The 24,706-nt window shown below is 48.6% G+C and overlaps 2 protein-coding genes and 2 non-coding genes across 4 annotated transcripts in view; 1 reads left to right on the top strand and 3 right to left on the bottom strand.

Moving 5' to 3' along the window:
• Positions 1 to 6,688, bottom strand: part of PXN (paxillin) — a 45,290-nt gene extending 38,602 nt beyond the window's left edge. The window contains exon 1 of the mRNA XM_069870793.1: positions 6,620 to 6,688. Coding sequence (XP_069726894.1) covers positions 6,620 to 6,632 — 13 coding nt within the window. The 5' untranslated portion in view covers positions 6,633 to 6,688. The remainder of the gene's footprint in view (positions 1 to 6,619) is intronic.
• A 5,356-nt stretch (positions 6,689 to 12,044) lies between these two features.
• LOC138728257 (U4 spliceosomal RNA) lies at positions 12,045 to 12,185 on the bottom strand. Its single transcript, XR_011338687.1, has one exon. It is a non-coding gene; the product is annotated as a U4 spliceosomal RNA (small nuclear RNA).
• A 1,057-nt stretch (positions 12,186 to 13,242) lies between these two features.
• On the bottom strand, positions 13,243 to 13,383 carry LOC138728258 (U4 spliceosomal RNA). The gene has a single exon (XR_011338688.1). It is a non-coding gene; the product is annotated as a U4 spliceosomal RNA (small nuclear RNA).
• A 2,307-nt stretch (positions 13,384 to 15,690) lies between these two features.
• SIRT4 (sirtuin 4) lies at positions 15,691 to 21,690 on the top strand. The gene is made up of 5 exons (XM_069870946.1): positions 15,691 to 15,913; positions 17,670 to 18,175; positions 18,840 to 19,134; positions 20,192 to 20,394; positions 20,690 to 21,690. The coding sequence occupies exons 2-4, from the start codon at positions 17,676 to 17,678 to the stop codon at positions 20,354 to 20,356; spliced, it is 960 nt and encodes a 319-aa protein (XP_069727047.1). The 5' UTR covers positions 15,691 to 15,913; positions 17,670 to 17,675; the 3' UTR covers positions 20,357 to 20,394; positions 20,690 to 21,690.
• The last annotated feature ends 3,016 nt before the right edge of the window (positions 21,691 to 24,706 follow it).

A 24,706-nucleotide genomic window follows, 5' to 3' on the forward strand; every position in this document is an offset into this window, starting at 1 on the left:
TGTCTGCGAGCTTAATTTTGTGACAAAAACATGGGATTGGTTTATTCCTGGAGACCCCATACAGTTTGATTTATAGCTGAGCCCTTTAAAACACAATTCCCCATGCAAAGTATCATTCAGAAAGTTTATTCCCCGGAGCGCCTTTTGCTTTTTTTTTTAATGCTCTTCACATCGTTTGCAAAATGTTAGAGAGGTTAAAACATGTGCAATAAGCAGTAAAAAACAAGAAATGAAGCTACACTTCACTGCATGCTGCCAGCCAGACGTACCCAGTAGCTCCCCCAGCAAAGTCATCGACACCAAACTTGCAGATGGTAATAAGAACACTGTGAGAAGTGGCATGACAAGCTACATTTGAAGACTTCAGACTACACCATCATTATTTAAATAGCTCAAACTAAATTTGTTCACAGTGTAGAGACAGTCCAGAACAGGGAAAAAGGAGCCAAGCAATGACAACGCAGGCTGTCTCTCCCTGTAGCCTCCTGTAAGTACCCTCAGATCCTCAGCTTATAGTTGTCTGAAACTGCTTAGAAAAATTTCCCATGTAAATTCAGATTAATTACTGTCTGCTACAAGAAAAAGCTGCATTTATACGAGCAGAAAAAGAGCTTAGCAGACTCCTAAACAGCACAAACACATAACCTCAGGGACTCAAGCTCCTAAAACAGAAACACCAACGCCAAACTTCTTCCACAGCACTCCAGTTGCCCTTTCTATTTTATTTGCTTAATTGAGACTTAAAACCATACATAGAGAAATGAGAAAGCATGGATTTAACACAAGTCAATCAGGAGAATCTGTCCCCAGCCAGCTGGTTTCTGCTGCTCTGGGCCCATTTGTAGTGAGAATAAGCAAGAATGGGAAAAATAGCTAAGAGTGACATGAGAAAGTCATCACCCACATCCTATTTTTATGGTATATCTTTAGCACACGACATTCTTTGAATGACTTCACGATGCTCTGTGGTAAAGGGAAAGACTAGAGTAGAACTGCTGGGGGGGGAACTCAGAAAGGAAACGAAATCTTTTCTCCCTACTCACAGTCTGTCATAACAGAAGATGAAGAAAGAATGAGCAATCAGAAAGGCAAAGTGAACATTAAACAGGGCTGAGAAGGGAATAAAAATTTATAACTCTAATTCAAACTTGCCATTGTAAGCTTTTCCAGTAATGGTGACCAGAGAAGCTTGAAAGAGTTACTATTCTGATATATTAAGCTGGAAGCTATTTCAGAAACACAAAGATCTCAATAAACTTTAACCACAGTTTGCAGGTAAGGAGCTATTATCCCTGTTTTTCAGATGGAGAAATAACATGCTTGAAGTCAAGACAAGTTTTTGAGGCTGTGGATAAATAGTTACCTTATGCTTGATTAAACATAAGCTCCGGCTAAAAAAGGTGGCCTCGCCTATTTCCCAGGCCACTGCCCACACGAAAAAACTGACTTTCCAAAGAGTCAGCTTGCTGATCTAGCTAACTGCCCAACAGTTATTGCGGGTACAAAGAAGGGAGATGGGGGCAAGGGGAACAAAACACAGCGGCCAGCAGTTAAATCAGGTTGAACCAATTTGAAATCACAACTTCCACTTCCTCTCCAATCCATTTAACCTCAGCCCAAAATGGAAAGGAATGGTGCAACTCCTTGCTTCTACAGTGCCCTGGTCTAGTTATCCTGCCACACATCAAGACGGTTCACCTTATTGATCCAGTGGCAAATTATTTGTTCAGTTTGGGAAAAAGGGCTGGTTTTCCAAAAGATCAGAAATTTGAACCAATTCTCTCTGGAGCGTGATACTCAGTAAGCTGCAGGCACACAAGAGACGGGGGAGCTGGAATTACCATTTTGGGCTGTGATCTGAAAATGTACAAGATGTAAGGTGGGAGCTTGCAAACACCGAAACAAGAACAGGACACAAACATCTCCACAGTTCCCTACCTAGCATTTTAAAATTTAATAGCCTAGTGGTCATGACAACCTCTATGCCAGGGCTTGTTATTAAAGCTAAGTTAGTTAGGACAGGCTAAAGTGAGGAAGAAACTCATTCCCTAAACCCTATCATCTTATCACAGCCTGGGGTAGCTTCCCACAGACAATGTCTCACTTTCAGGCAGCTGGAGCAGAAGAGCATCTTCATTAACAGCTTCCGCATCAGACATAAAGGGACACAGAAGATCTGTACACAAAGGCACAGTCTGAGATGTGGAGCAGGAAATTGGGACCAGAGATCCTATTCAGTCACACTGATTTTCCACTAGCACAACAGAACTGAATTCAGAATCTGTTCTGGCTCTCTCCAAAGCTGCAGTAGATCCCTGACATTAGTGTTGGACTAACGTGTTAGTCTGATTAAAAAAGATTTGGTTTGTGGCCATGGACAGGTTCCCCCACCCCCTTCTCGTCACACAGATTAACTCAAGGAATTTATATACTTCTGTCTTAGCAGTAGATCAGAAAAACAATTCTAATTCAAGTAGAAGAGCATTGTTATTGCTTGTTCTGCTGCCAGATTTTATAATTTTATCTGTCATTTCTGCAGTTTCACAACTTGTCACATATAATAAATACACATCAGGGGAAAGAGATGTAGAAAAAAAGGGGTCTGGAGAAAATAAAGTATCAAGATTCCCTGAAAAAGGAAGAACAAGTAGAGATAAAGATGTATGAGGCATTACCCATTTCTTTCTCTAGCGGCAGAGACAGTGTTGGAGGATCAGTTTTAACCAGGAGGGCTGCGGAACACTTAGGACAAGCTGACCTCTCTCAGCAAGGGACAAAGGAGCTAAAGACAGCACAGAGTCCAGCCCTCCCATGGAAATAGAGCAACAAGAAAAGAAGCCTCTCTCTGCATCACACACTGCTCCAGGCAGAGGACTCCCTGACTGAGTTGCTTAGGACAATGAAGTCCCTGTTTTACAAGGGGTCAGAACAGCTAAGAAGCTGAAACAAGTCAGAACCCCATTGTCCAGAGCATTAGTTCTGTTTACAGTCTTCTCACCCAGCAGCAGGAATGACTCAGAAACCTGAGCGAGTAGAAAGCCAAGGGACGGAATTACCCAACCAATGCCATTCCCAGGGCATAGCTGACCATAAGCAATTTCACACTAAACTTTCAGTCACGTAAGACCAAAACCCACCACATCTGACTCCCAAACTGAAGGAAGTGAGTCAGAAACAGGCACACAACCCCCTCAAAAGAGGGGCAGACAGCACAGCCATGCAGAGCCCAGTCATCTTCCAAATGTTAGGAGAGATGACAGATGGAAACACATGCACCACACTCCCATGAAAAATCAACAGCAAGATTGCTCCCTTTAAGGTCAATCTTGAGAGGATTAAGGCCTGAAGAGAGGGTGGGTTAGACCTCCTCTAACAGAGGGAAACAATATTTCGAGTAAAATCTCTTGTGCCACTGAACTTCCATGCCCAGAATTTTGAAGTCACACTGCTAGACAAGCCTTCTGCAAAAGAAAAATCCTTCCAGAAGCGAGCAAGCACACCTAAAATAAGCAGCTTGCAGTCTAATTTACATGCACAGCCAAAATACTGACACAAATACGTTCTTATTTAAAAGAAATAATATCTTTGTAAAACAACTTTTAAAAGCTCTAGTGAATGCTAGTTTGGGTCTGACTGCAAAATCCAGCTAAAAAACCAAACAAATTGAAACTTTTAAAAGAAAAAACAAACCCAAGCACTAGATAAGTGAGAATTTCAGAGCCATCAAAAGAAAGCTTCTGAAAGCAACGTAATTTCTGTTTGGATTTCCCAAAGCTTAAAATAAAATAAAATAAAATAAAATAAAATAAAATAAAATAAAATAAAATAAAATAAAATAAAATAAAATAAAATAAAATGGTTCACAGTAGTGTTTGTGATCAACCGCTTTTAGAAAAAGGCTGTAAAAACATTCAAAGTCCAAACCGAACAGTATCTGACTAAAGCAAACGTGGAGTTTCCTTTCTCCTGCTCCTCTCACCACAGAATACACGACATGCTACACAAATTGGGTTTCTTCCCCCACAAGCAGCAGACCCCATGGGCAGTTCACACACACTATTTAGATGAGGCAGCACCACAGAACCGACAATAATCCAACATCTAATTCAATATCTCAAATTATCTGAATATACATGCAAATACACGCAGGTGGTCACTTGTGTGCTGGAAGCACAGCATGAAACATCACCACACTGGGCTTTGGTAATCCCCAAACAGCGTGATAGCCCCAAGTTAGGATTTTCACTCTTTAGGACAAAGTTTTACCCTGTGCCAATTTACAACTCTGCAGAACAGCAAACTCATCCAGCAAGCTTCCTGACAAACTCCAAGCACATCCGCAAAACGTGCTTCCTTACAGAGATTCAAGGAAGACAATGTGCGCAAGCCTGGCCAGCTGCTGGAATTCGCCCTCTCCTCCCCCCTTCCCACGATGCGCTGCTCTGGTTTGTACCCAGACCCCTGCTCTGTGCCAGAGAGGCTCCCCCAGCTCAGTGGGGAGCACCAGTTCCGCCTGCTGAGCTCTGAAACAGTTTCCTGTGTGAGCAGGGCACTGTAACACCACTTCTTCAACTCTGAGGGGTAAGGAAAAAAAGGAACAAAGTTTTTTTCAACACCAAATGAATCCCCAAAGCAACACAAATCCATTCTCTCACATTTCATAACCTCTCCAGCCTAAGCAGCGTGAAATCGAGATACTTCTGGAGCTCCATTTACAGTGCACAAGTACACACTGATCAACTCCTCCAGCTCTGGGAAAAAGGAGGTTTTTGGTAAATGTAGGGAGTTAAGAACAGAGACAGCAGTGGGCTCTGTGAGGTTCCCTCACGCCCAGTAAGGTCCACTGGTCACTAGTCATTTCTGCATCACACAGATTCAGAAGCATGGTGTGGGAATATCCACGTTGGTTTTACTTAATGTCAACTCTGAACCTGCAGGGCATATTAGCTCAGGTTCAATGTTAAACTGCTTTTGGATCAAAACTGGCCTGGAAGCCGTGAAGCTCTGTCCACATGGCAGTGTGCCTGAACCAACAAGTCCTGCCCAACCAGCCTGACTCTGGAGAGAGCCAGCCCAGATGTCTGTATCCATGGCACAGTTAATCCACAACTCTGATAATCCACCCATAGATAATGAGGAAAGAAAAACAAACAGCTCTCACTTCTGCTTAGAATTTTGACTTATTTCAGGGATCTTGTATCAGCACAGCACTGTTCCCTTGTTTATGCATCCCAAGGTGAATGGTTTTAAAATATAAGTGAGCAATTTTGGGGCTAACAATAATTTGCAGAGGGGAAACAGCTGGTTTGCCTTTCCATGGTGAATTCTGTACACCAAAGAAAAGCTTAGCAAGAGAAAGGGTCTCACTTTTTTTGTCCGGCTGCTTACTGTTAACACAGTCAGATCCTGTCCTGTCTGAAAGTTCGCACAAAAACTGGGAAAGACATGGTGCAATTCAGACTTGATAAAATCAAGTTACAGGCATAAAGTTCTGTTTTAAAAATCAGATCCCAATTTTAACCTTCGGCTGCGCTGTGACATTTAACACCTCAGAAGAACAACACAGACACAAACTGAGATCTCAAGGAATGCAACAAGCTGAGGGACGTGGTTTAGTATTTGATAGGAATGTCTGGACTCGATGGTCCAGTGGGTCTTTTCCAACCTGGTGATTCTATGATTCTGTGAATCTATGAATTGCAGTACAGCTCCTGTGGTTTGTTCGAGAGCGTGCTGATGAGACACTAAGCTGGCCCCACACAATTTGTCTGTATGCTCACCTTGGAGGGGCACTCAGCAAGTCAGTACAGAGACTGGGTGCATCCTGTTCTGACTAGCAACACATTCCTGAACGCACTGGAAACCTGCACCACATCTCTAAGAGATAACCAGGCTGAGCAATATGGGAAACGGTAAAGAGAACTGTCTCCGCTTAAAGAAACCGTAACCGTGAGAAGACGCAGTAGAAATTCATTCTCTTTGCAGCTGCTCCACCCGGGTGGAGGGTGAGGTTTCACTCCCTAGGAACGAATCCCTCGCGGAGCCCCTTTCACCGAGCCCTGTAAAGCAGCTGACGGGCTCCTAGCCCCGTAAGTTTTATCATGAGCCCCAATCCGAGCCCTGAAGGTGTGACCGCCAGCGCTGTAACGTGAGCTCCCAGGTCCGGTATTAAACCCGCAATTTTCTCGGAGCGTCTCTTAACGGGACGTCTGGTTTCTATTAGAGGTCGGACGCGAGTAACGGATCGCGGCCCCTCCCCGGGGTCCGATTTAATCGGTTTCATAAGCGGAACTCAGCCGCCCTCCAGCCCCGCGGAGCACAAGGGCTCCGGGCAGACCCAGCCCTTTCCGGCTCGGTACCGAAGCGACTCAAACTCTCGATCTTTCCAGCGAGCCCGGCTGCCTCCCGCGGCCCCGCGCCCGGCCCGGGGGGTCCCGGCACAGCGCGGGGAGCCGGGGGCGGGCAGGGCTGGGCTCCGCTCGCTCCCCACGCCGGTACCGGCCCCTCCCGGGCACACAGCGCGGGGCGCCTGTCCCGGGGAGCCCCGGCCCCGGGGTCGGAGCCGCCGAGGGGGCGCTGGGGGTGTGGGGGGGGGGTCGGGGGAGACCCCGCAACTCACCCAGATCGTCCATGGTGCCGCCTGCCCGCTCCGCGCCGGCCCCGCCGCCTCGCAACTTGCCCGGCCCCGCCCCGCCCCGCAGCGCCCCCTGCCGGCCGCGCCGCGCCCCACAGCCCGGGAAAGCCCCGGGAAGGGCCGGGCTGCAGCTCCCGAGGCGGCCGGAGCCCCAATCCCAGCCCCGATCCCAACCCCGATCCCAGCCCCGATCCCAGCCCCGATCCCAACCCCGATCCCAACCGCGGCCCCTTCGCCCGCCCCCGCGACGCATCCCCGGGGAGCCCGGCGGCCCCTTGTGCCCCAAAAGCCTCGGGACAGCCCAGCGTTTGTGAGCCCCAGGCAACCCACCCGATCGGGAAGCCTGGGCTGGTGAAAGCTGAACTGAACCGCTTCCCACAAACTGTTTCCTCCATAAGGGAAAGCCGCCAACCACTTCTCCTTTCCTCTGTTCAGAAACCGTAGCGGCCCTCTGGATAGGGGGAGCTGGGCACTTCTCCCAAGTGACAGGGGGCAGGACGAGAGGGAATGGCCTCAAGCTCCACCAGGGGAGGTTTAGGCTGGACATTAGGAAAAAATTTTTCACAGAAATCATAGAATCATAGAATAACCAGGTTGGAAGAGACCCACCGGATCATCGAGTCCAACCATTCCCATCAATCCCTAAACCATGCCCCTTAGCACCTCGTCCACCCATGCCTTAAACACCTCCAGGGAAGGTGAATCAACCCCCTCCCTGGGCAGCCTGTTCCAGTGCCCAATGACCCTTTCTGTGAAGAATTTTTTCCTAATGTCCAGCCTAAACCTCCCCTGGCAGAGCTTGAGGCCATTCCCTCTCATCCTGTCCCCTGTCACTTGGGAGAAGAGCCCAGCTCCCTCCTCTCCACAACCTCCTTTCAGGTAGTTGTAGAGAGCAATGAGGTCTCCCCTCAGCCTCCTCTTCTCCAGGCTAAACACCCCCAGCTCTCTCAGCCGCTCCTCATAAGACCTGCTCTCCAGCCCCCTCACCAGCTTTGTTGCTCTTCTTTAGACTCGTTCCAGAGGAAAGGGTCATGGGGCACCGGCAGAGGCTGCCCAGGGAGGGGGTTGAGTCCCCTTCCCTGGAGGGGCTTAAGGGATGGGTGGACGAGGTGCTAAGGGACATGGTTTAGTGTTTGATAGGAATGGTTGGACTTGATGATCCTGTGGGTCTCGTCCAACCTGGTGATTCTATGATTCTATGATTTATCACATGAGAGTGCATCCAAAACCACCGTTGCCCTCTCACTTTTCCTTTCAAATCGCTACCAAACTGCACTTTGAGGCAGCAAAGTCCTCGGCCTCGCCCCAATACTGCTCGTCAGAGCCAGTGTTTGCTCCACATCACGCTCCAGCCAAGCCACCATGGCGATGAAAACAGCCCAGCCGGAGTGCTCAGCTCCTAATCGCATGAGAGACACGCTGAAAACTATCCGTGTGGGAACAGCAACAGATCCAGGAAACATGACTCTGGTAGCGCTTTTCCTTACAAAATGACTATCGAGTCAGAGAATGTTCTCAGGGTCAAACAGCACATCGTGTCCTGTTGTCCAGCCTAGCACAGGGGACGGTATTTCCACAAAACAGCCGGGAGGTCAGCTTCTGGCAGGCCCCCACGCTTTATTTTTCACTCTCCAGGCATAAACACATCCAGTTTCCCAGCAAGCACAATGCAACAGGCAGAGTTATTTCCTCTGTCAAGGCATGTTACAGTGAGAACAATCACTAGTGGGACATGGAAATATCCCCTCCCTAGTCCCAGCCAGTGATTATAAATCAACAGCATTCAGGAAATTAATTCCAGGTTTTACTCCAAACCCAGAACTTGTCAGAAAATGACATCTTTACCTAGATCTAAGGAGGACAGAAACATAAGCAAAGACTTTCACCATGCCCTTCACCACCAATGCCACGGATCTTGCCTGCTCCCGGCTCGCTGGCCCCTGCATAAAATTTAAACCATTATTTGAAGAGACTGTTACATTTCCTTGGAACCCATCACTGGCTCTACAATGGTGACTTCAGGATGTGTCCCCTCGGGTGGAGCAACAGAATACTCCTGGTATTTGTTGGCAGCCCAGGACCTTTCCTGGGATCTGTATGTTTCTTCTAGCTACAAGTGACAGGATCTGTCTCAAGCTGGTTTGGATTTTCACCCCGGCATTAACAAAGTGCCCACTGTGCTCCATTCATATTGTAGCCTGGTATGCAATTTTTATCTACAGCTTCCTGCAGTGTCCTTTGGGTGTCTGGAAGTGAGCGGAGATTGAGAAAGCAGTTTCTTTTCTGTCTCAGGGCTCAAATTAACGTGTCAGAGCACCAGTTAGGGTTGCACCCACAAGAAATAGGCAGTGTCCAAGCTGCACAGTGTGAAAAAAACCCCATGTCATTGCCCCTAAGGCTTTGCCTGTGGCTTCGGCCCTGTAGTGACAGAGTCAGTGAAGTGGGGAGGCAGGGCTGCCACATGAGTGATGTTATCCTCTAGTAACATAGCTTTTCAAACCAACCTTCTCCTCCTTGTACTCCTCACAGCGAGGTGCTGTCCATAACTGAATTCTTTTTCATGCACTACCATTTCTTACTTAAAATCGTCTGTCCTTAACCTTCCCATGACAGCCTAAGGAGGAGGGGCAGGTTAAAACCCAAACTGCTAAGACAACTGCTCAGTGGTGTGGGCTCAAACTAAACTCACACAAAACAACATTCACTCTCTCCTGTCCTTTCCAACACCTCGGAACTCCTGTTTTCTCACCATCTACCTGCTCTCTGCCTCTGAAACTCTCACTGGCTCATGACCACTTGCTGCTCAAGTGCCATCGTTACACAGCTCCCAGCAGAAACAGCTGCAGTTCCTTGGTGATGGCACCTCCAGCAAGCTCTTTCCCACCAGAGCAGTGTACCCAAGACACATCCAGAGGCTGCTGGTGTGAATAAGAGTGGAGTGACACCGAGAGCAGCTACATCCCTCCTCGCTGCTGCTGGATGGGAGGCACTAGGACATGGAGGTAGTGCAGCAGAGAAATACATAGGGTATCTCCTCTCACCGTGTGCCCTGAAACTAAGACACATTATGACTCGACACTTCTTTCACAGGAGGTGTGACAAGAAGTTATTGCCCCTGTTTACAGATGGGAAACAGGGCTGGGAGCTGGAAAAAAAAGTCAGACAGTGAGTCAATAATAACGTAATGCTGGACTTGAGGACTTGCTGGCTCCGCACAATGCAAGCATTCAGAGTGCTTGCTTGAGGCAGCTTTCCCTCTTGTCAAAGCATCATTTTCCAGTTACGGACCTGCTCCATAGAGTCGCCTAATCCACTGACCTACACACACTGGGCACTCGGAGACTGGATGGATCCGCTGTCCACCTGTCCCCTTCAGGGCTGTAAGGCCAGGCTGGCTGCCAAACAGAGGAGTGGCCCAAGCTCATTTCATAACACCTCCTGTGACCAGCACCGTTACTTACAGCAGACAATCAATGCCAGAGAATGACAGGTATGAAGCTACACTGACTTGTAAGGCATGTTTAGAGATTACCGGTGCACTTTCCAGAGAGTAATTTGAAACTGCAAAGCAACAAAAATGACTTCATTGCAGTGTGTGTCCTCTGTGCTGCGCCACATTGACATCATCCCAGAGGATGTAGCTCTTTCTTCAGGTGAATACATCAAAGAAAAAATCAGGCAGACCTTTACACTTAAGGCAATGGCAGTAAACCCAAATGTGCAACTTCCCTATTCAAAGTCCAGCTTCACATATGTTGGAAGGATCTATTGCAGCAAAATGAATAAGCTTGGCTTCTAGCATAAGGTGAAGGATATGATTTTGCAAAACAGAACAAAAGCACCACAGCAGTGTGTTACCACAGAGAGTTTTGGGAGAGAAGGAGAATGAGAAGGAGAAGGAAAAGATCAAGTGATAAACCCAATACTTATCAAAATTGTTTACATGAACCATACGATTATATGAAGCACACTACTTACTGCAAATGACATTTCCCTTTTCTATTTGTCAGGGTGGCTTATTCTGCCAAAGGGTAAAGGCATCCCTATGTTTCAGGTTCTGATTTCAATTTGATATCGCTACCAACGCAGTACAGATTGAGGGACAAATGCCATTTGGGAGGTTTCACTGTTGCTCTTCGGTCACTGCTGTGTATGATACCCCAGCACAGCTGAATGTTACAAATAAACTCAATAAAGAGGGAGCATTAATATTCATAATTAAACTCTCTGCTCTGGCTAGTTAGGGGTTAGAACAGCTGTCAGGCTGAGGGTCTTACAGGCAGCATATGAGCACCCGGATGGCACACAGGACCACACAGAGATAATCTGTCAGCAGCAAAAGCTGCATCCAGATCATGAGAAGTGGCAGAGGGCAGCTCCTCACAGCTCCAGTCCAGTCAGCCCAGGGAGCTGGTGTGCGATGGTCGTCAGTCTCCCTCCACAGGGTCTGCTCAGGTGTTTAAATAAGACAACAGCAACTCAGAAATAGACAAGGGGGTATTTATATAAGGGGATTTTACATCACACTCAGCAGCTGCTTTTTCCAGACTGAAGAGTTGTGATTTTGTTGACAAATAAGGACTGTTTTTTTTATTTTTAATCAAGTGATGCCAGTGGGTATATGTTAACACACCCACTCAAAGTGCAAGGTGTGGCACTATGCACTGACAACTGCTCCCTAAAAGGGTTTAGAGTGGTCTGGAGCCACTCCAGCACGACTCAGACTCTCACAGCCCGCGGCTGCTCCAGGAATGCCAGCCCTCTCCCCAGCGCCTCGGCTGCCTTCAGAGAGAGCGCCCTCCTCGAGGGATCTTCCAGGGCGATCTTAGAGAAACCTTCCAGTCCTTACAGGGGGGCTACAGGAAAGCTGGGGGGGGGCTCTTTATCAGGGAGTGCAGGGATGGGACGAGGGGGAACGGTTTTAAGCTGAAAGAGGAGAGATTTAGATTACATATGAGGAAGAAATGTTTTCCTGGGAGGGTGGGGAGGCGCTGGCACAGGTTGTCCAGAGAAGTCGTGACTGCTGCAAGCCAGGGCCAGGTCGGATGGGGCTTTGAGCAGCTTGATCCAGCGGGAGGTGGCCCTGCCCACGGCGGGGGGTGGGGGGGCGCTTGGAACTGGATGGGCTTTAAGATACCTTCTGTCCTTCCACGATCCTCCGCGGCAAAAGCCGCACCGGCAGCAATTCTACAGCCCCCCGGCCCTTCCCCTTCCGCTCCCACAAACCGCTTTCTGCAGCTGCGGAAGGAAGAAAGGGAAAAGCTGCTACTGCCAGCGCTGCTTCGCTTTCTGCTTAGGGGGTTGTGACCGACAAAGACTGTTGCAGCGGTCACCCAAAGCAGAAACCGCCCATGCTGAACTCTTCCTACGCGGAGAAAACTCTCAATCTATTTTTCACACCATAATTCAGTCTCCGTAGAGACTGTCAAAAATTGCCAATGCCGACTATATTTCAAGTCGTCATGGCGGGGTATTGGGAAAAGTTTTCAATTAGCAATAATCGCGCCTCGGATTAACCTCATTGGCTACGATACTGCCACTGCGCAAAGCTGACCCCTTCCTCCCGCCACCGCCACCCCTTGCCGCGGGGCCGCCTCCGAGGTCGGGGCGAGCCCCCTGTCCCGCCGTGCTCCCCCTGCCGCCGCTGCCCCGCGCCCTCCCCGTGCCGCCGTTCCCTCCGCGCGGTCACCGGGAGCCAGGAGCCCCGTTTGTCGCCGCCGTGGCGAGCGGCGCGGCGGCCGCGGGGCTCGCTGGGAAGCGGTATGCAAATTAGGCGTGACGTCACGCAGGAGGTGCGCCATAGGGCTCTGTGGTCCCCGTGCTGGGGCGGGTTCTCATGTTACCGTCCTGTTCCCGGGCGCCCAGCATCACAGAATTATGGTTTGAGATGGAGATGACCTCAAAGCCCATCCCGTTCCACCCCTTGCCGTGGGCAGGGACACCTCCCACCGGATCAGGCTGCCCAAGGCCCATCCAACCCGGCCTTGAACACCTCCAGGGATGGGGCAGCCACAGCTTCCCTGGGCAACCTGGGCCAGGGCCTCACTACTCTCATGGTGAAGAAATTCCTCCTTATGTCTAGTCTAAATCTGCCCCTCTCCCGTTTATACCCATCGCCCCTCGTCCTATCACCACAAGCCTTTGTGAACAGCCCCTCTCCAGCTTTCTTGTAGCCCCTTCAGGTACTAGCAGGTCGCTATAAGATCTCTCGGAGCCTTCTCCAGGCTGAACCAGCCCAACTTTCTCAGCCTGTCCTCGTATGGAGGTGCTCCAGCCCTCGGATCATCCTTGTAGCCTCCTCTGGACCTGTTCCAACAGCACGGGGACTCCCGGTTTGCGGGGAACCTCTGCGCCGTGTCCCCAGACACCAAACCTCACGTCTCCTGGACAGCAGGAACCCCCGAACAGCCAACCCAGCCCCGGCCGCCAAACTTCGGGACCTGCGGTAGGCAGAGAGCCCCGTGCCTGCCACCCCACGCCCGGGTCCCAAGGTTAGGGGTCCCCGAGAACCAAACTTGAGGACTCCAGCGGGAGGAATCACTCGCAGTGCCCTCTCGGAGCCCTGCTGGGGCCCGTGTTCGCTGTCTGCCTTTAACCACGCACACCAGCCTCCGAAGAGGCTCTCAAAAATTGCCAGTGCCGACTATATTTCAAGTCGTCATGGCGGGGTATTGGGAAAAGTTTTCAACTAGCAATAATCGCGCCTCGGATTAACCTCATTGGCTACGATACTGCCACTGCGCAAAGCTACCAGGCCCCTCCCGGCCCGGCCTCCCCCCCGCCGCCGCCCCGCCGCCCGCTCAGAGCGCGCCCCCGCGCCGCCGCCCCCGCGCGCCCCCGCGCCCCCCCCGGCCCGGCCCCGCGGCCCCCAGGCGGAGGGGGGCGGGGGGGGCACCGGAGCGGGGCGGGGGGCGCGCGGCGGAGGGCGCGGGGATGCCGGGAGACGCGCTATGGTAATGAGCGCCGGGGAAGGGGCTGCCCCGCCGCTCGCTAAACGCGGTTCAGCTCTTCCCGGCGGGCCCTGGGGACCGAACGGCGGGTGAGGACTCGCGAAACGGGTCACAGAACCAAAGAATCACTAGGTTGGAAAGGACCCACTGGATCATCGAGTCCAACCATTCCCATCAATCACTAACCCATGTCCCTCAGCACCTCGTCCACCCGTCCCTTAAACACCTCCAGGGAAGGTGACCCAACCCCCTCCCTGGGCAGCCTCTGCCAGTGCCCAATGACCCTTTCCGTGAAAATTGTTTTCCTGATGTCAAACCTGAACCTCCCCTGGCAGAGCTTGAGGCCATTCCCTCTTGTCCTGTCATAGACACTCCATGGGAGTGAGCGAGCGGGATGCGGTGCCACAACAGTAATGGGCTCAGGCTCTTTGAGGCTTCAGAATAACTGTAAAGGGCAAAGAAAACGGATTAAGAATTCTTGCAATGTCTTGACTAACTAGCAAGAGCCGTTTGGAGAACACGTTAGGAAAGCATCCTGAATGATTAGGAAGAGCCCGCTGGGTGTGAAATAGGTGATCAGCTCACACCAGGCTGCGCCCAGCACAGTTTGGGCATCCACCTATTTACCTGTTCTTCAGAAAAACTAGGACTCCTTTGAAAATAGTTCCCCGCTTCTTGCCATGCAGTTTGTCCGGCTTATAAAGTGGTTACGGAGCCCGACACTCGCACCAAGCAGAGGCACCAGCTCCTGCCAGGCAGCCAGCAGATCAGTGTGACCCTGCGTGGAGAACGAGCTGCGTGGTGTCAGCCCTGTGAGCGCCACGGGACACCTTCACGCAGGGACTCACAATCACCATGAGCAGCCACCCCTGCTTGCTGCATGCTTAGAAAGGAGGATCTGCTGGATCCACTGGAAAATGATGGAAGAAATTCCTGCTGCTAACAAGGTGCTGAGGGACGGGAGTTTACTCCTGAAGTGTCTGTGCTCTGGGAGAAGCCCAGCTCAGTCAGAGAAATCCTCACCCTCTAATTTTTCATCCGAAGACCACTCATCACTTGCTGGCTTCTTGGGTTTTGTCCCAACGAACCAGATTTTCATTATTTGTCCCTCCTTGTTGCCACAGGCCCCTCCCATATCTTTCTCCCAAACCTGCTCACTGTCATCCCAAAAGTGTTCAGCTATGAACACCAGGACTGCCAGACAGGTCCCTCTGTCCTGGGACCAAGTGTAGGCACTGAAGGAAGAGCATCAGAACAGGGCATATTGGCCCAGCGTGCTCCCATAACCTCAGATAACTCACACCTCTGGGGATTCCTGAGCTAGGAGAGGGGTCTTTAACAGCTCTCAGTGGATTTTTCTCCCATTATTAGTCCAGTCACATTTTAAGCCTAAAACACGTTGATATCAGTGAAAAGAAAATCACAGAATCGTAGAATAGTTTGGGTTGGAAGGGACCTTAAAGATCACCTAGTTCCAACCCTCCGCGATGGACAGGGACATGCCACTGATCAGGCTGCCCAGGGCCCATCTGACCTAGCCCTGAACACCTCCAGGGATGGGGCAGTCACAACTTCTCTGGTCAACATGGGCCAGGGCCTCACCACTTCTTCCTTTTGTCTAGTCTAAATCTGCCCCTCTCCAGTTTATATCCATTCCCACAAGCCTTTGTGAACAGTCCCTCCCCAGCTTTCTTGTAGCCCCTCCTGGTACTGGCAGGTCACTATAAGTTCTCCTCAGAGCCTTTTCTTCTCCAGGCTGAACAACTCCAACTCTCTCAGCCTGTCCTCGTACGGGAGGTGCTCCCATGCATGTGCTTGTAAGGACAAGCGCCCAGAATGCATTTTATCAAGGTTATGACTTGCATTTGTATCGAACCCGATCTGATTTTATTTTTGTACGATTCCTCGAGGGCTGCTAGGAAGCTCTCAGGGCTCTCAGTTTGACTTTACCAGGTGTCAAGAACTCGGTTTTTTTCCCGTCCTGCAGGGTCCGGGGACTCTCCTGGCCGGGTTCGGCTGTGAACTACCTTTCCCGGGAGGCTCCTGTGCCGGCAGCGCCGCCCCTTCCTGCGGCAGCCGGGCGGGCACCGCTGGGCCCCGGTGCCCCCTCAGGCGCCGCTCTCGTTGTGGGGTCGCTCGGTTCCGCTTTTCCCCCGCCCCACGTCGTTATTACAGACAAAGGCGCTCGGAGGACGTGGGTGTCCCTCTGAATTTCTAGCCCGTAACCATTTGTAGAACCCGTTTGTCCTCTGCCTTGAATTCGTCCGACCTCATCCTGCGGAGCATCTCGGATGCCTGTTAAGGACAAACTCTAGCCCCGGACCTCTAGGTACGTGTAAAGAGTTTCACTTGCGTAGAGTAGTTGTTGGTTTTTCATCTGAGAGCCTTAATTTTAAAAGCAACTTTGCATTCCCCAGGCAATACTCTGAGTTTCTCTCCCACGCCAAATTCTGCGCTTTGCAGCATCTCTCAAACGTGTCTGGTTTGGCTGTGGGGCTGCCCATTGTGTTCCCTCTCCTGTGGGCCAACCCGTGTTACATCTCCACGGCCTCCCCCCTCAAAACCTTTCCTCCTGAGAGACGATGAGGGACAGGAATGGAGAATTCCATCAGTTAAAGCAATTGTCAAACTGGCTTAACAGCCTTTGGGGAGCGTCATGACAGAAGTCTTTCTCAAAGCAAGTTACAGTTTATTAGGAGACGTTGTCCCTTCCAATTGATTCATATAGAAAGTCAAACCTCTTCAGGTAGAAGAGCCAACACAACTCCTGCTAAACAACAAACCAGGGCAAAAATAATTAAGATTTTTCAGTCACAATCAAATCATTGTGATCAGTCCTCTGCACAGATTTCAATAATTCAGGACTATGGAGGAAGTCCAGTCCTCCCTGTAGTTCAACTGATGATGAAACAAAGCCTTGAGAAGTAGAGATTAACTGAGACAAATCTGCTCTTTGCCACTAGCACCCATTTAATATCATGGTACTTATCAGCTGAACACCCCAACTTTAAACATGTTTGAATGTAGGAACTGGTACCTCATGGAGACCGACCAACAGTCAATTCTCTTTACTGTTTCTTTCAAACTCTTTTGTACTTTCTGTGCAAAACTACAGAGAGGCCCAGAAAGAATACTTTTTTAATGGTGAAATGGAGAACTACAGACTACTAGAAAGACTAAACAAAATACAGGTCCAAACCAATCTGCTCCTGTCACAACACAGGAGCACACAATTTCAAGCTACTGGTCAGCAAAGCCATCCTGCCCATCTCCAACAGTGCATGCTGTTCCTCACTTAAAGCAGGACAGCCCTTCCATTCCTGCCTGCCAGGCAGTTGTTTCTGTCCCACTCACATCTGGATGTTTCCTCTTCTGTCAGCGAAGCCTCTTGTTCCTGCCGGAGAAGCAAAGCAGAACCCCTCCACCTCGCCATGCACTCTGGCAAGGTGGCATCTGCAAGGGAGGTGGTGCCAGAGGCATTTAGGCAGTGTCCTTATCATCTTCAGTCCCATTTCAAGGCTTGTTCTGCACCAGACCTTTATATAAAACCAGGAGTAACTCCAGACAAAGCCTTTGTCCTGAAAGAGGAATGTTGCAAGGTTGTTTTTCTCTCCCTTCCCATAACACATGCAAAGGATGGGGTAACTAGAAAGGGCTGATTTGGACCAAGGCAGAACAAGGGTCTCTTCTGAGGAGGAACCAGATGCACCAGCTCTATGGTGTCTAGGTGGGGAGCCAGACTCTCCATACTTAGGTCTTTCCAAAACTCCTTCTGTTTGGAAGTTCTCTTAGGCAGCCATCCTTCACAGTGGAATAAGAGCGCAGGAATATTGCGAATTAGGTGTCTATGTTTGTCCTTGTACCTTGAGCACCCCTCAGTATTGTCCTCTGTGAAGGGGACAATGCTGCCCTTGGACAGTGGGCTTCTGCTAACATTTCAAAAATAATTTGAGCTTCTTTAGTAAAAAGAAAAAAAGAGTATGAAATACTACCAGCATCATTTTCCAGGGCATCCAAATAAAACAGAATGAAGGACATGCTCTTTGCTTTCCTTTCCTGCCATGTGTTCTGTTCTTGGCTTTTAGCTGAACATGTTCTCTGCCAGGAAGTTGTCAGGAGTTTGTGGAGCCATCAGATTCCATCATTTCAGATCCCATTCTGTATCCAGGACCTCTCCAAACTTGGCTTTCGTGCCAGCCTGTCCTCCCCCAGATCCTGTGGAAGTAGAGGAACTACAGTGCTTCGTTTCTAACTCCAAGAGGCTGTTTGTAATGACTGGAGCTGGAATCTCAACTGAATCGGGGATCCCAGACTACCGCTCCGAAGGCATTGGGCTCTACGCCAGGACAGACAGACGGCCTGTCCAGCACGCTGAGTTTGTTCGTAGTGCCAGTGCCCGGCAGCGGTACTGGGCAAGGAACTTTGTGGGCTGGCCCCAGTTCTCCTCCCACCAGCCGAACACAGCACACCTCGTACTAAGAGACTGGGAGAAGCTGGGGAAGCTGCACTGGCTGGTGACACAGAACGTGGATGCCCTCCACACCAAAGCCGGGAGCCAGCGCATGACTGAACTGCACGGCTGCACACACAGGTACTCTCTGTGGGCAGTGGGAGGATGGTTCACCCTCCAATGTGACTGGGAGGTGCAATGTTAGCTGCTGAGAAAGGAGGTAAAACGTTGATGCCATGTTCTAGATGTCATGCTGAAAAGTGGTGCTGGGCTGGGGTGGAAAAAAGATGACAAAACAGTGCTGTTCACAGCACACTATTTAAGAAACATGAACACTTCTCCGCTTCTTGGAGCATTACTGGGATCGTTTACTTCGGAGCCTGCATCAGCTATAATTTCCCCTTTCCTAGCTACAGCAAATGTCCTCTTAGTGAAAAGGATGGGGAGATGCTGAAAGTGCAAGGATTACCCAGGGCTAAGTAGAGTGAGTGGTGCCAGAAATGCACAAGATGAGTGGACTGGAGAGGGGCCACCACAGTCTTGTTGTGATCACCCAATATTTCCAGATGAAAAAGCACAGCCTGAACTGGGAGAGAGGATGCACAGTAGGGTTCAAAGCACTTCGTCTAGACCCTTCCTACAGAGCAACAATCAGAGGCAGAAAGACAGCTCCTTGACTTATGCCTTTTGGTAAATAACTTTGATAATGACAACAGACCTTCCAGGCCTTCTAAGGAAGATGTTACAGACTCCAGATCTATAGCTGATATGAAACTCTCTATTAAGACTTTGCTCTGAATTTCAGGGTTTTCTGTCTGGGCTGTGGAGACCAGATCTTGCGCTCTGAGCTTCAGGAGCACTTTGAAGCTCTGAATCCTACCTGGAAAGCTGAAGCATTTGGTGTGGCTCCAGATGGGGATGTCTTCCTGACAGATGAGCAAGTGCGTGATTTCCAGGTCCCAGCCTGTCGTAAATGTGGTGGAATGCTGAAGCCCGATGTGACATTCTTTGGAGACACAGTGAGCCGGGAAAAAGTGGATTTTGTGCACCAACGTTTGGCAGAATCAGACTCTATGCTGGTGGCAGGATCCTCTATGCAGGTAAATAGGTCTTCCTCCCACACCGCATTCCTATTTTTGGTCCCAGTAGGACTACTGATTGCTTGTGGATCACAACAGCCTTTCCAGAGCTTCTTTGTATTCTGTTTTTACTGTGGCGGAAATCTGGTTTCACAGTTGGCCTGTTCGGGCTTCCCTGTCACTCTGTTGCCAGTCCACTTCATGCTTGGCCACGAAGCCAATACACCTGATACTGTTCAGTCCTGCAGAGATCACCATCCCGTACTGGTTTTGCTTGAATTTTTTACCTTTGGAAGCTTTCGAGACCTCATGGCACACAATATGAAACACCAGATTTAAGGATCTCTTATTGCTAATTAAATTCTCAAGAAGAGAGCGTAAATATCTCTGCTTGCTGTTTAGGATTGTCCTTTGTATCACAGTCTGTTTTCTCCATTAGCCTTTGATCTATAAGGTAAGGTAGTTTAGAAAGCCCGGCTGTCTAACCCATGGAAGCTTTTGGAATACAGTGTGTATAACAGAATTTTTTCCATGAACAAGTTCTATTACATGAAAAAAACCCTACTCTAACGCCTCCCAGAACGAGATAAAACCAAGGCTCCCTGACTGTCATTCTTTCAGCTTCAGGATACTGGAGACAAATTCCTTGAGCTTGCACTTCTTAAGCTTATAATCCTTTGTACAGAAATGATTGAAATGCCTTAGGTTCATTCTTGTGCTACCTAAGCTGGGCCATGTGAGAACCATCAAAGTAGGAGCATTTAAGTACCTATGATAACTAATAAAACTGCCACAGAGATTTACTAAAAGACAAGGGCATTTCCCTTGACTGTGCTGTGACTTTTCAGTTTCTATGAAACTGCAAATCCTTCACTGACAGAGGTCAAAAGCTATTCTTTTCTGTGCACTCCTGAATGAAGACATTTCCTACCTGAATTAAGCGCGATTGCCTAACACAGCATGCACGTACACCCCTGTTCCCCACTGCCAACAGCTCCTATTGTACTTCTCTTACTCATTTCTGTACCATTTCTTTTGCTCAGGCTGCCAATAAATTTGTCCTCCGGTATTCCTGCAGGTATACTCCGGTTACAGGTTTGCTCTTGCCGCCCGGGAGAAGCAGCTGCCAATTGCAATCCTTAACATTGGGCCCACAAGGTTAGATCACTTTGCATCCTTAAAACTGAATTCCCGCTGTGGAGAGCTGCTGCCTTTGATTGTTGTCCACGACTCAACAAGCTGAGCTTCAGTAGCTACCGGGAGTAAAATTATTTCTACAAGGTAAGCACCTTCCCGTTCATCCTATCCCTGCACTCCCGGATAAAGAGCCCCTCCCCAGCTTTCCTGTAGGCCCCTTTTCAGCACTGGAAGCTGATCTAAGGTCTCCCCGGAGCCTTCTCTTCTCCAGGCTGAACAACCCCAACTCTCTCAGCCTGTTCTCATATGGGAGGTGCTCCAGACTTCTGATCCTAATCCTAACAATGAAATCCTAATCTAATCTAATCCTAATCAAAACACTACTATTTAAAAAAATCAATTCCATCTATAAAGCAGCTTCTTTCCTCCACTTCTGCAGAATTCATCATCTCAGAAGGGGAAAACCTCAATCCAGTGCGTGGCCCCTGACAACACCAGGAGAGGGCAGCAAGCCTCACACATGTCAACCCGACCGGTTTTCTCCATTGAAACCATCTCCACTTACAGGAAACGGGATGATGATGAAAAAAAGTACTTTTCTGCCTTACCTCGCCATTGTAAACATTGCCTTTTCTTTTCATTCACTGGGACAGGGTAGTCAGACTATCATATCCGAGAACAAAATACCTTTCTTATACCTGTCCCCAGAGAAGAATGTGGGACAGGGCTTTTGACGAGTAACTTGAGGCTACAGCATAGAAGGGTGATATGGAAAACCACCAGATCTGCTGGAGGAGCCAATACCACTAGCGGGCAGCTGTGGAGTGCGCAAAGAGGAAAAGGAGGCAAGAGGAACTGCGGTTGTCATTTGAAAAAAACCAAACCAGTTCAAAATAGAAGCTGAACAAGAATACTGCTCTTGTAAGAGATTATTTGAAAGCACAAACTACATGGCTGACGTCTTTTAGCAAGAAGGGGGGAGTCAGCATTTTGCTCAACTGTCAGTTGACAAGCTAAACTGCTTACTATCTGAACCCTTTAAAAATTATATATTGTTGAGATGCCAGAGGAGTTATTTTAAGCTAATCTGAGCAGCTCTGCTTTCAGTGTGGCTGCTACATTTTCCAGAATGCATTTTTTGAAGATGTTATTTAATTAATGAATAGCTAACTAGTGAATTAAAATTGTTTACAAGACTGGTACTATTTGCATTGTAATTTCCTCTCTCTCCTATGATTTATTTAAGTATAGGCTCAGCAGCCAGTTTAGATTCATTTTTTCCATTGCAAAAATGCAGGATGTAATTACTAACAGCTGATGAATTTAGAAAGAAATACAATTAAATCTGTACAATAGGTCTCCCTCAGGAGGTAGTCTCAAGCTATTAATAGATGTAATTTTCCACACTCCTAACAGGAGATCCATCACTACTGGGTAATCTTTTTTTGTTGATCCTTAGGGTGGTAATATAACACATACTAAAACATTTCTGGAGTAAAAGACAGAGTCTTGTCCAGACTGGAACACTAAATTTGTGACCCTTACCTTCTGCATATATCTACGGATCTCCTTCTGGCTGTGAGGAAGATTAATTGTTGGGAAATTCCAAATGCCCCCATCCTACTCCCCACATAACATATCCTGTATTAATATTTTGATGAGTACAGTAACAAGCAGTTGGAAGCAAGGATGCCAGAGTCCTCTGCTAAAAGGTCAAGTAGCAAAGCAAGGACAGCTGATCACATGATGCAGAGTTGTTCTTTGCTTTGTTCTTGATTCAAATCCATGCCAGGCAGGAGCGAGTAGAGCACAGAATCTAAGGGCACCCAATTTCTGCAGAAGGCAGAAGGAATTAAGATACTTAATGCATTTTGAGATTTGGCTGTTATGGGTCAGAGGAGTCTTAGGAGCCAAGTGAGTAAAGTTCAGGACCCCCACCTGCATTCTGCTTTCATTTAATGGAGAATATGCTTTCCAGCAGTTTAGGTATCTGCTGCTTGGCCGTGAAGGACACTCAGAGGTGTCACTCCATCTTGAGCACAGTACAGCTGCTAACCACAGCTTTTGCAGAAATCATTGGTAAGACACAGCGGAGTCTCCGCACAGCCAGGGAGCTTGCACAGGGCATTTATTCACATAGGTTTTTCCATATAAGAGATATTCATGCCTCCTTAGCAGAGGAACTGGGGCTGGGCTTCTCACTGTCTGTGTCATCTTCTGCACCACCTCAAAACCTGAATGACACAGGTGCGTTAAAAACAGAGGCTGCAGGCTTAGTGCCACTAGAGCCAGTGTTTTGAGGAGGTGCGGAAGTATTGCCAAGAAGTCAAATACAAGGAAACATTTCCAGTGAGGACTTGGAGTTAGGAATGAGACAGGTAACTAAACTAAACCTTCTATGTCTCCCCCTGCCTCTTCTTCAAGTGCAGCAGCTGAGCCTGTGGGTGAGGAGTCCAGGTGTCTCTTCAGCATCACTGATAAATGAGTCATGTTACCCTAGCCCAACGCACTGTTACGCTGCATACTTCTAAGTCACAAAGACAATGACTTATGCTAAGTGAACATTTACAGTTCATTTCCTGTGTATGGTTCATTACTATATATTAACGATTATATATACAAGTATATGAGGCTGAGACAAATGAGTTTCTTTTCCTTCTGCTAAGCTGATCCAGCAGGACTAAAATTAACTTCTTTTAAAGCAGGATCACAGCATTTCACCTCCTGACATGTTCTCCAAGACACCACTGAGAATTAAGTTTGCTCCACTGAGAGATGCCAGAGAAAGCCTAAAAGCCTAAAAACCAAAAGGCAGATCAGTATCACCCTAATGCTGATTGGCATCTACCCCTGTCACTCCTTGGGACTGTTTTGTGGGAAGGCACAATGCAGAGAGATAACAGTTATCAGAAGATAGCTGCATCATTGCAGGTAGATAGCGAAGGCCTGTCCTAAGAAGTCTGCATTTTTCAGCTTGGTGATGTAGTTGACAGCCTGCAGGGAGTTACAGAAACTTGAAGGGCTGAGCACTATAAGGATGCACATCAGCCATGCTGAGGGAAAACAAACTCAGCAAAACAACTGACCTGGTGTTCAGCTTTATCCTCAGTCTATGCAGAATCTGCAGGGGAGGAAGTTTTAAAAGGGGAAGAAATATTATTGCTAGAAGACAAAAGGACAGTAATCTTTGTGTTACAGGCTGAAAGTAACAAAGAAAGTGGGATGCAGGGCATGAGCAGTGTACTCTTCCCCCGTCACCAGGAAGGAAGCACAGGTCCTTTCTATCAATGTGTTTATTCCTGAGAAAATTCTCAGAGCAAACTTTGTAATCGAGTCCTGCAGCCTGAGAGAGAGATTTCACACACTGTGTTCCAGCGGCTGGCCTGGAGGGTTTGTGCCTGCTGGGTATGGTGTAAGCACAGCCTCCTACATCTTACAGTCAGATTGTTCCCGCTGACAAACCTACTTATTCACGACTTCTGGAAAGGGATCAGAGACCCTGGGCACGATGAACGTGGGAGGTTCAGGAACCTCGGAGTTATGGCAACTAAACTTACCTGCTAGAGTGTGCTTCTTTCCCCATGACTGCCTTGGATGTGGCCATTTTCCAATCTTTGGAGCTACAAAGAGAGGAAAAAACCCTTCAAAACAGTGCCAACTCACTGGTTTCCTCAGTCTGTTGATTCAAAACCTGGGGCTTGGGCAGGACAGATGGAGCCTTCCTTTCACATAACCTGTCCTAGGGCAGCCCCAGGTTGCAACTGAAAGCAACAATTCTCAGAGGCTGTCTGGAGCCAATGGGAAAGAAATAAGGAGGGGCTCAGCCAAATGCCTCAAGTCAGAGTTTCTTATCACTACACCCAGCCATCTTCTATAGTATCTCAGTGTAACGCTTTGAGATCTGAATTAACTTGGCCTTAGCAGTTGTGTTTTCAAATTACAGAAAAGATAATAGTGTTGAGAGACCAAATTCATCACAGAGGACTTTGCCTCTCCAGTCCTACTGGTCTGGCCATTTTCATCACTGATAGATACTGTGAAAATATCTTTCAGATGCCAGATTCCTCCTGGCATCGTGTAGGGACAGGAAATTCTGGTACATGGGCTGTTAAACAGCTTTGATTTGTTTGGTTGGAGCCTTAAAATAAAAAAGAGGATTATGCGTTTGGAATAACACCGCAAGGGAGTCCCTTAATCCTCTTCCTCCTAACGTTCTGGCTTTTCTAACAGCAAGGGTCCTCAACAGGGGCTGCACAGCCGAGTGCTCCATCACCTACGCATCCAGGTCCTGACAGAAGTGATTCAGGGGACACAGACAGACAATAAGAAATTCATACCCACCCACCCTGACAAGACAATCAGGCAAGCAAATAACAATTACTAGAGCTGAAAATAAGAAAAGAGCACAGGGGAGGGGGAAGAAAAAACATTTTGTGTTAGAGGGCCTCACTATACA

This window comes from Phaenicophaeus curvirostris, chromosome 17, assembly GCF_032191515.1.
Source record: "Phaenicophaeus curvirostris isolate KB17595 chromosome 17, BPBGC_Pcur_1.0, whole genome shotgun sequence".
Lineage (NCBI taxonomy): Eukaryota > Metazoa > Chordata > Aves > Cuculiformes > Cuculidae > Phaenicophaeus > Phaenicophaeus curvirostris.

Excerpts from the sequence above, each read along its gene's own strand:
- SIRT4 (XM_069870946.1), top strand. The coding sequence starts at position 17,676 with ATGTTCTCTGCCAGGAAGTTGTCAGGAGTTTGTGGAGCCATCAGATTC. Across the intron at positions 18,176-18,839 it reads CTGCACGGCTGCACACACAG|GGTTTTCTGTCTGGGCTGTG; the intron begins GTACTCTCTGTG and ends TCTGAATTTCAG. Across the intron at positions 19,135-20,191 it reads TGGCAGGATCCTCTATGCAG|GTATACTCCGGTTACAGGTT; the intron begins GTAAATAGGTCT and ends GTATTCCTGCAG.